At 41.3% G+C, this 11,246-nt stretch overlaps 1 protein-coding gene across 1 annotated transcript; it reads left to right on the forward strand.

Moving 5' to 3' along the window:
- The first annotated feature begins 470 nt into the window (after nt 1-470).
- On the forward strand, nt 471-10,727 carry LOC139470464 (uncharacterized). Its single transcript, XM_071252871.1, has 6 exons — nt 471-640; nt 1,214-1,310; nt 4,270-4,388; nt 9,445-9,532; nt 10,067-10,273; nt 10,632-10,727. Exons 1-6 carry the CDS (start codon nt 471-473, stop codon nt 10,725-10,727), a joined length of 777 nt encoding a protein of 258 aa, XP_071108972.1.
- Nucleotides 10,728-11,246: the final 519 nt, after the last annotated feature.

The raw sequence follows: 11,246 nt of genomic DNA on the forward strand, positions 1-11,246 counted from the left end.
TGGTAACATGGTTTGGTTTGACTTCTTGGCGCGTGTCTGAATTCCATTAACGCGTCACATATACTAAAACCGACTAATCAGCAAATCTCGCTGCACTACGCTCGACAGATACTAGAGCAAGGCATGCCAGAAATACGAAACCTAATGCTTCCGAAAGGAAGCCTTAGGCATCACGTGCGTCGGGGGACCAGCGCCATCTGATTGGCCGCTAACAGTTGTACAAGGCGGAGCAAAAAGCATCGTTTTTCCGCCCATTTTACGCTTGAAAAACTCGACGCTTTTCCGGACACTTTATAGACGCTAACCAATTAATCAAATTTAATGATTTTTCAGTCGTTTTTCAGTCCAATGACCATATACGAAAAAAAACCCGACGTTTTCATGTTTGCAGTGTGTATACGTACTCCACCACGTGACATGGCCAGTTGCTATATAATAGTTTCATAACTTCCTGGTCACATCACTCACAGATGTCGGACCGCAGGATGATACAAACAGCGGCTGTAGCATGCTTCATAGGCATTGTGCTCGTCTCGCCGAGTTTGTCTGAGACTTGCACGCAGATCAGTCCTTGTGCTTGCCAGACTTCTCAAGGACTTTTAGACCTTTCACCTCTCGCCAGCAGAAACGGAACACCCAGGTCAGTTATGGTTCGGAATCCACCAAAGCATCATTTATATTACTAAAACCAAAATGTAATTTTCCATACATTGCCAGTTCAAATGTTTAGCGGTCACTGTTAACTCTGACCTGAGCCAAATTACATATATATCTTTTATCTGCCAGCTCGTTCTCGTGGTTTTCACTGAATCAGTTCGAGCCTTCCTCCCACATTAAGCTGACCTGTGAAGATTCCGAGGTAGAATAGGTCTTCAGTAGTCCATGCTTGCCGTAAAAGGCGACTATGCTTGTCGTAAAAGGTGACTAACGGGATCCGGTGGTCAGGCTCGCTGACTTGGTTGAAGCATGTCATCGATCCCAATTGCATGGATCGATGCTCATGATATCAATCACTTTATTGTCTGGTCCAGCCTAGATTATTTACAGACCGCCGTCATATAGCTGCAATATTGCTGAGTGCGGCGTAAAACAACTAACCAACCAGCCACAATGAACTCAATTACTCAACATTCCACCCACACATTCACTCACTCAACCACTGACCCACTTACTCACTCACCCACCCACTCACTGTTATTGACTTTCGCTACAGGTTCCAAGACGTGCCAGGACCAGCTGGTGCCTTTTTTTACTCCTACAGCCCTTGTGATGGCTTCTCAAACGGGTCTGGCCCGTGTCAAGACGTTGCGGTAAATTTATATAATTCTTCGTCAAGTAGTGCTTTATGAGGGCACGGGTGGTCGTGGTCCAATCGCTTCAAGCGCTACATTTCACAGTGGAGAGTTGCGTCCCTATGGCGTACCAGAAACCTCTGATAGTGTTACCAATCCCTGTTTTGCCATGATTTATTTCTAGAATTGTCAGAATCTCTAATTACGTTAATTTGTTGTTGTGATTTGTGTTATAATTCAATTATTTTCCTTCCTGTGATACGTTTACACCACTTCACCAAGAACGGGATATAAATTAATTATTCCTGTACTTTCTCAGTGTATTATATATCCGCCATACTCTGATAAATACCCTCGACTGATTCTCCGATATAGCCTCGATTTGAGTCCGTTAGGAAATACACGCTAAAATAGCCATTCCATCAAAAAACATCCGTGAGCGAGAATTTTTTTTGTACGTTTCTTACCCATTAGGGAGAAGAGGTGGGGACGTCACGATGGTAGTGAAAGGGTCCATTGTACTTGACATAAAAATGGGAAAATAATGGTTTTTTTACTATGTATTATCGAGGATGTACTTTCCTCGGTGTATTGTTCAATACACCAACAATTTACTTCTGAGGTGGCTGTGTATTGGGCTATTGAAAACTTATTCATTCGCTGTGCAGAGTTGCGTCCCTTTGGTACGCCAGAAACCTACGATTTTGGCCTCGAACCCCGGGTCGCCCCGATTATGTTCGTAGGTCTGTCAGCTCTAAACCAGTGCTCGTGGGTTTCACCAAAGTGGTAAACGTCTGAGACCTGCATCACTTCGGCTTTCTTCCCACACTGGGGGCACGGGTGGCCCATTCGTCTAAGTCGTCGCGGATCACTGTGCAGACTTGCGTCCCTTGGGCACGCCAGAAACCTATGATTGTGGGTGCGAATCCCGGTTCGCCCCAATTATGTTTCTAGGTTTGTCAGCACCATACCCGTGATTGTGGGTTTCACCGAAGTGGTAAACGTCTGAGATCTGCATCACTTGGGGCTTTCCTCCCACATGCCGCGATACAACTGGAATATTGTTAAAAGCGGCGTTAAATCCAACTCACTAATACCCTCTTCCCACATTAAGCTGACACATAGTGATAAAACTAGAATGTTGCAAGAAGCGGCGTTAAACCCAACTCACTCACTCGTCAATGGTTAATGCAAGGAAATAATGTTTCCCTGTCATTATTGTATCTTACAGAAATGCTGGGATTCAAATATACAAGCGTGATAACCTCTTTATCATATAATGTCATTATTTAATTCTGTGCTGCAAAATCGCTTTCCCTCTCTCACAAACATTACCGAAACATTGCGAGTTTTCCTGGAATGCGCGCATTAATATTTATTACGTCGCAGGGTAAGTGATGTGTCAGTCGGACAGTGACAGTAGCCAACTGAAATCTGTTTTTTTTATACAGTGGCGAAGCAACATATACGCAAAACTGTACAACAATTGTTTTTAATTGCCTTTAGCGGCAATCCATCGGTCTGTCCGACTGAGTAACTGCCCTTTGCAAAGGGAAGCTACTCTTACCCTAGTCTATGAGACGTCACGACCACGGTCAGACGTTGTTGACAGTCGGTCTGTCCTGTCATAACGTTAAAAAGTGTAGTCAGATGCATTTTGATTTGTGGAGAAGTTTTCAAGCCGCAGAGGTCCAAAAGAACAGATATGGCTGCTGATCCCGCTTGGCTAGGCCTCGTGCCCTCCAAAAATTGTTTCGAAATTTATATCTCCAAAGTTGCCAAAAACTTATAAAATGCCTTAGCTACGTCCCAGTTAGACACTTATTTACAGTTTATTAGACTGTTCTTTTGATAATGATAGCAATTATCCCTGTATTTTATCCAGATGCCCGATGGTTAATTCTGACTCGATCGCCGAATGACGAGGGCGACGCCATGTTTGTTAATAAACAGTGAAAGTAGTCCCTACTTGACCTTTGATTTTTGCATCTCTATCGGCATATGACCCCAACGGATATCGTTTTTATCCGTTGGCTTTATCCTGCCGAGAAACCTACCCATTATATGATAAAAGTATATATACTGTGTGTGCAGAACATATTTCAGCGTTTCGGAGTGCCAACGTATGAGCATACTTTGCCCATAAGCTTACGACTGACATAAATTATATATTACATAGAATATGAGTACATAAGATTGGCAACGTGGTACATTTGTACGAATGTGCAAATAGATGAATTTTAACGCCGCTATGACCGGGGGCCATGAGACAGCGTTGTAGTTGAAGCGTTTGTTCGGTTACCCACGCGAATACAAAATTTAAAGCCGTAATATTTCTGAACTATTGCTGAATACGGTATAAAAACCGAACTCAAACACTCCGCGACCCGTGATGATCCGGGGTAGAATAGGTGTTCAGTAACCCATGCTTGCCGTAAAAGGCGACTATGCTTGTAAAAGGGGACTAACGGGATCGGGTGGTCAGGCTGGCTGACTTGGTTGAAGCATGTCATCGATATCAATTGCATTGATCGAGGGTCATGATATCAATCACTGGATTATCTGGTCCAGACTCGATTGTTTACAGACCGCCGTCATGTAGCTGGAATATGCGGCGTAAAACAACAAACAAACAAAACTAACAAAAACACACTCCGCAATAGTCACTGAAGCGTGCGTAAAATATATTGACAGGAAATGTGTTTTCCTCTCACAATTGGAGCAAAATGACTCACAGAATGCGAGCATTCAAGTCGTCTTTAAAAATATACTTGTTATGTTTCATACATCAACAACTTTCAACAGTATTTCAACTGTAAAATCACTGAGGTGTAGCATTTGGCCGGAGGAAAGCCCAAAGCGATGCAGGTTCTTGACTGTCACTCTTCACATATATGATAACAATCATTTTCGCTCCGTGGTTACCATTTGCTTTGGATCTGAAGCAATTCACTTCATCTGACGTTGTTGTTTGTAGGTATGTCAGACTGACAATTCGACGATGTCCTTCAGCCTAGGAGCTGCGAACTCGACAGTATTCAAGAACTCAACCAACGGATGGCAGGTGGTATATACATCACTTGGCAGTCCTACAAGGTAAACCTTTCACACATTCCGTCTTTGGGTAGAGCGAGTAAGTGAAAGCTGTTTTACGGCACACTCAGCTATATATCTGCTTCGAAGCCGTCAATAACCGAGTCGACCCGTGAGGGTCCGGAGTAGATTATGTATTTGGCAACCTTGCTTGCCGTAAAAGGCGACCATGCTTGTCGTAAGATGCGACTAATGGATCGAGTGGTCAGGCTGGCTGACTTGGTTGTTGCATGTCGCTGCTCATGATATCAATCACTGGATTGTCTGGTCCAGACTCGATTATTTACAGACCGCCGTCATATTGCTGGAATAGTTCCTAGTGCAGCGTTAAACCACAAACCAACCAAACACTAATCGAGTCTCAACCAGACACACCAGTGGCTGGTAGATGATAGTTCCACTCATCAGTATATCGTGGCGTTTGGGTAGCCTTGTGGTTAAAGCATTGGCTCGAACCCAGGTTCAGTTATGGTTTGTTCACGCCACAAGTTTATTTTTCCTATAGTGAGTGAGTGAGTTAAAATTTAATGTCGCATCGGCATTATTTCAGCCATATAGCGACGAGACCAAGCTAATATACACACAATTTTGTTATTTATGCTATGTCATATTTATAAACAATTTATGAATCATATTGGAGCATACTATATTTAAAAACAATTGATGAAACATATTTGAGCATAACAATATCATTAATACAGTTTAAAACACAGGCTATAGGCCACCAGTAACCAAAGCTAGACCACCTCGCTGGGTATCATGGGGACTTACAGTACCTCTGCTTCCTGCATGATACCTTAGCAGGATTTACGTCATCACTTTAGTCACTGATGGTTGTGCACAATACTAGCCAATGCTAAAAAATACTCATCAATGAGTTGGCTTAAAACACTGGTTGATGATAGTTACATTGATTATGATAGAATTACGTGTCACACAGGGGGGACAATATTTTTACGGTACTTTAACCTCCTGGACAGAGCCTTTAATAATGTCAGTTGCTAATAGCATCACACCAAATTTAAAAACAAGCATTTAATTATTTACATACATATTTAAAATTTATTATACAGACCAATTTCTTTCAAGTAATTTATGATGAGATGCCCGCTGACACGGGATAAGAGATCTTTTAGATTTACACTTTGATAATGTGAATCCCTTGCGATTGCTAAGTCCACACAGTCAAGCAATATATGCTTGACGGTGAACCTTTCATCACAAGGAATACACTTAGGAGGTTCGTCCTCATCTGTCTTAAGCAGATATTCGTGTGTGAACCGACTGTGGCCAATACGACACCGTGGTAAACGACCTCGTCATGTCTTGACTGACAACCCAAGTAGGTATGACCGATTGTTGGTTTCAATTCGTGTAGTTTATTGCTTCCTACTTGGGTGTCCCACCTCTTTAGCATGAGATCCCGAGTATAAGATTTGATGGTTGGTTTGAAATCACTGTACGGGATCAGAAGTGGAGATAACGGTTTGTCAAGAGCTGCTTTAGCTGCAGTATCGGCTTTTGAGTTACCTGTTATGCCTACATGACTTGGTAACCAGCAAAAGACGATGTCACATTGGCCAGTAGAAAGATCCTTGTAGAGTTCTAAAATGTCAAGGATTATAGGATGATTTGAGGAGACACTTTTAAGTGCCTGAAGGCATGACAATGAATCGGAGAAAATGATGAAATTTTAAGATTGGTTTTGATGATTGATATAGGTCAAAGCTGTAAAGATAGCTTTGGCCTCAGCAGTAAAAATTGAACTTGTATCTGGTATTCTTGAGGAGACATTTCTGGATCCAATGCTGGTGGCACTTGCAACTTTGCCACCATCCTTGGACCCGTCTGTAAAAATGGACCTGTGAGAATTATATTTTGAGCGTAATTGGTTATATGATTGTTTATATACCAAAGGATTGGTATCCGCCTTTTTTAGATTGGTTAGAGTGAGGTCTACTTCTGGCTTCACCATCTGCCAGGGAGGAGAAGACAGAAGACGGTGAGGTGATATAATATTTAAATCCAATTTAGCTGCAGTGATGTGTGGTTGAATTCTGTTTGAGTGGGTAGAGCCCACTCGTACTTGAAATTGTCTGTTGTTTAAAAATTGAGATATGAACTGAGGTAATCTGCCCCTCAATCCAAATTCATGCAAATCTTTTAAAATACCATGTTTCCATGTTGTATCATATGCTTTCTCTAGATCGAAAAAGATTGATACAGTATGTTGTTTGTTGACAATGGAATATTTAATAAACGATTCTAAACGTACCAAATGGTCAATGGTACTTCTGTTTTTTCGGAAACCACACTAGATGTCACTCAGGAGGTTATTGGTCTCCAGGTACCAGACTAATCGACTGTTGACCATGCGCTCCATGGTTTTACAAACACAGCTAGTTAATGATATTGGACGGTAGTTGGATGGATCTGTGTGATTCCGTCCAGCCTTTTGGTATAGGAATAATAATAGCATTGTGCCACGAAGGAGGGAAATTTCCACTTGTCCATATTTCATCAAATATATTAAGTAAAGTCAGAGCTCCAGATAAGCTTTTGGTGTTGTGGGTATTTTACCCATGCATTTTAAAATCATTGGGTATCAGTAATTCAATCTGCGTATTCAAATTTCTGTTACCCACTAGTTTTTACAGATGTGGGTATTTAAGTTAAATATTTATAAACACTATTCATCTAGTCCCTGCAAACTGGTGTCGTGTGGGTTCGAGAGCTTTATAGGACTCAAAAATACCACGATACTTCCACAAGAAAGTGTGATGGCAAATGATCATGATGTAACTGTCATCATGGAGTTTGGCAAGGTTGACGGAATACGCACAAGTTTTATTTTTGTAGCGTATCTGTAATGTTCGTTGCGTATTTGATACGCTTGGATTATATTTTACTGCGTATTTCTGCATTTCTGATGCGTATTTCACGCAGATACGCAGCTTATCTGGAGCTCTGTAAAGTTTCCAAACATGAATCGGGCAAGTGTTACAGGAGATGATAGTGGATGTTGTCGGCTCCTGCTGCAGTGTCATGAGATTGCCCTAGGGCAGTATATAATTAATGGAGTGAAAATGTTTCATTGTAGTCCTCACCATTATCAGAGTTAAAATTTACTGTTTTCCTTTCCTGCTGTTTTTGAAACCTCTGGAATTGAGGACTATAGTTTGATGATGAGGATTGATTTGCCAAAGTGTTACCATGTTTGTTGCCTATTTCAGTTTTAGTAGTTAAAAGTGTATTACCATCTTTGAGATGGTGAACTCCAGATTTTGACCCTTTTCCCTTAATCTTTTGTATCATGTTCCACACCTTGGACATAGGTGTGCGGGAATTAATTTTTGAAACATAGTTCCTCCAGGATTGACGTTTATTTTGTTTAAACGTACGTCTCGCTTTAGCGCCCGTGATTTATTCAAATTGTGGACAGTAGGATGTCGTCGGAAATATTTTTCAGCTTTCTTCCTATTTTTCCTAGCTTGTTTACAATTATTATCGAACCATGGTTTACGTATATGGGGGTTTGCAGAGGACTTAGGAATGCTTTCGACTCCAATAGCATTCAATATATCTGAAAAAAGTTGTATAGGATCAGGAACATTCCTGAAACTTTCGGGTTTTAGTTTTTCAGAACATAGTGTTTGGAATAAAGACCAATCGGCCTTTGTAAAGTTCCACCTTGTTGAAGGTGGTTGAAGATATGTGGTATTACCATCATTGAAGATACATAAATCATTGTTTGAGATAAAATCTTCAAGGACTTTTCCCTTATTATGTATGTCAGTACTCCCCCATAGGGGATTATGACCGTTTAAATCGCCCATGATGAGACAGGGCTTCGGGAGCTGATCGTACAAAGTCTGAAGATCTGATTGACGGATAGTTGAGGAAGGTGGAAGATACAGTGAACACAGTGTAAACACTATGTTCAAAGTAACACGGACAGCAACAGCTTGAAGAGTAGTTTTGAGTGGAACAGGGCTATGGATTATGCTCTGCTTCACCAGGACAGAAGAACCTCCTGTAGCTCTATCACCAGGAAGGGAAAACGAGTGGTAAGAACTGTACTGACGGATATCAAAAAGATCTGTGTCTTTCTTGGAGACAAAGAGCTGACGTTTTACAATCTTGGATCAAAAGTTGTATTTCATTAAAATTCTTCCTAAGACCTCTGCAATTCCATTGTACAATGTTTTGTGGATTCATGGTGGGGCTTCCACAGGAGAAATGTCACGCGAACGTGAGGAAGACTTTGTAGTACTCCTATCAGTATCATGTGGAGATGCAGTTACCTCCATGTCCAGAGGACCAAAGGAGTTATGGACCTCTACTGGAACCTCTAAAGGAGAGTTGAAAACATGTAATTAAGACAGTAACGGATAGAACGCGTGGCCTTAAATATAATCGAAATCGGAAATATTGCTCTACGAGAATTCCATGAAATGGCTGTGCTTATGACAAGTAAAATAAACAAACCAGGAGTCGCCAGGGAACACTACGGCCGAAGAATATATCAGTATCATAACATACGTTTTCAAAAATGTCAACGAAAATGTCAAATTGGAATTTTCACAGAAGTATTTGTTCCTTGTTTTGAAATTCACCATGAAGAAAACTTCATGAGCATACTTGGGGAAAGTAAATATATGTTATAAACAATCCAAACGCAATCAACATTCCTAAAATGTTTGGAAGACAGATCTGTAAAACCAATAAATGATATTTATTTAAAAAATGATCATAATCCAATTACATTTACACAGGTCCGTTGTGCTGGAGCAAGTTTTGTTAGTTTGCTTGTTGTTTATCGCCGCACTCGGCAATATTCCAGCTCTATGACGGCGGTCTGGAAATAACCGAGTCTGGACCAGACAGTCCAGTGATTGGCATCATGAGCATCGATCCACGCAATTGGGATACGATGACATGCATCAGCGAGTCTGACCACCCGATCCCGTTTGTCGCCTCTGAAGAGCTATTCTAACCCGGATCTTCACGGTTCTGAAGCAAGTTAACCGAACTAACTACATGCGTGTATTTCTTTCAGAACATCTACGGTAACACTTGTTTGTGACCCGAATGAACCGGGAAACTTCACGGCACAAGGAGAGAATCCTCAGGGCAGCGCGAATTATGTAAGAAGCTGATCATAATTCCTTCAAGTTTTAGTTAAAGTCAAATATTTACTCCGTTTTGCCTCTCTGAGTGTAGATCTGACAAACCGGCCAGATAACATATAACAACATCTTGTTTGTTTGTTGTTTAACGCCGCACTCAGCAATATTCCAGCTATATGACGGCGGTCTGTAAACAATCGAGTCTGGACCAGATGATCCAGTGATTGACATCATGAGCATCGATCCATGCAATTTGGATCGACGACATGCATCAATCAAGTAATCGAGCTTGACTACCTGATCCCGTTAGTCGCCTCTTACGACACGCATAGTCGACTTACACTATCTTATTATCTAACACACATCGCGATTTGCAACGCCTTAAATCACTGCGCCAACTCTCCTTGACGTGGGTTCGAATTCCCGATTCGGCCCCGTGATGATGCTTGGTCTGTCATTACCATACCTATGCTCGTGGTGCAAGCATCAACGACGTCCACCCCATTTGATCCTATTTCAATAAACTTACCGAACAAGTTAATTTCTTTTCAGTTTTTCACACTGACGTCAAGCAACGCTTGTTTCAATCCCAACGACACAACGCCCACGCCTACAACCACGTCTACAACCACGTCTACAACCGATGGGTCAGCCGCGCCCAGGTCACTGCCTCATTTCCTCTGCATTTTGTCCGTATACATCGTGGGTGTATCATGTAAGTCTATGTTCAGTTTCCGTTGTACTGACTTCAGCACAGGAGTAGGTTCGTCGGGTTGAACTCCACTTAAACAGTATGTCAGACGTTACAGCACCAATAACAATTGAATATGTTCATTCTGGCCTTTAATTCTCAAAGTCATTTTTTTTGCGAATCATGGAAATAACAAAATTCATCTAACAAAGTGCTTACTACCTGTGGTTGGAAAGGTTAGACAGCAACAACGAGAACAGGGCAAATTTTTGGAGGGAACATCAGGCCAAAGTAAGAGAGATATATTGCTTAAGTCCAGGGGAACACCAGTGAAACAATCTGTAACAATATGACAAAGGCTGAAAGATACCAACCTTCACAACTATTTGCGATCATTATAAATGATAATCTCTTTATTTATTTCAGTGCGTAGCTGATCGACAACTAATATATTCTACGAGGAAGTCGGATGAAGTGGCTCCATTCATGTCAAGGACCACAGAACAGACCCACGTGGAATAGTCCAAATTTCTGTTAATCTCATTAAAATCAGATCTAAGTTCTCGCTACCGCTAAACAAGGAAAACTGTATTACGGGGTATTCTGAACGATAGTTAAAGGCTTAACGACTGAATCCATACAATCTAGACCATCTATTAGCCATTCCAGAATGTTCCTGTGTTCAGGTTTCAAATTTTTAATCAAGAATTTGTTAAAATATGTCTCGAAGCGTAGTTGCCAGTTTGAAATTAGTGCCGTAAGCACGAGAAAGTTGCATCTGATGGGCTAATGTCGACTTCTTGTCAGTCATTTAATTGGTCGGTCAAAGTTCGCGAATAGTCAGTCTGACATGACCCGTAATGGGATGTCCTCAGATCTTTGTTTAGCGGTAGCAAGAACTAAGATCTGATTTTAATGAGATTGAAATTCTGTCTGCGATTTCTCATGACAAACAAAATGTAAATTTAAATGGCCTGTAACAGACCCGCTGGTGATACTGAAAACCGTCTGCACAACTTCTGTCTTGTCACCATGATATTA

Source organism: Haliotis cracherodii, unplaced genomic scaffold (assembly GCF_022045235.1).
Source record: "Haliotis cracherodii isolate W230 unplaced genomic scaffold, xgHalCrac1.p SCAF_20, whole genome shotgun sequence".
NCBI classification, from domain to species: domain Eukaryota; kingdom Metazoa; phylum Mollusca; class Gastropoda; order Lepetellida; family Haliotidae; genus Haliotis; species Haliotis cracherodii.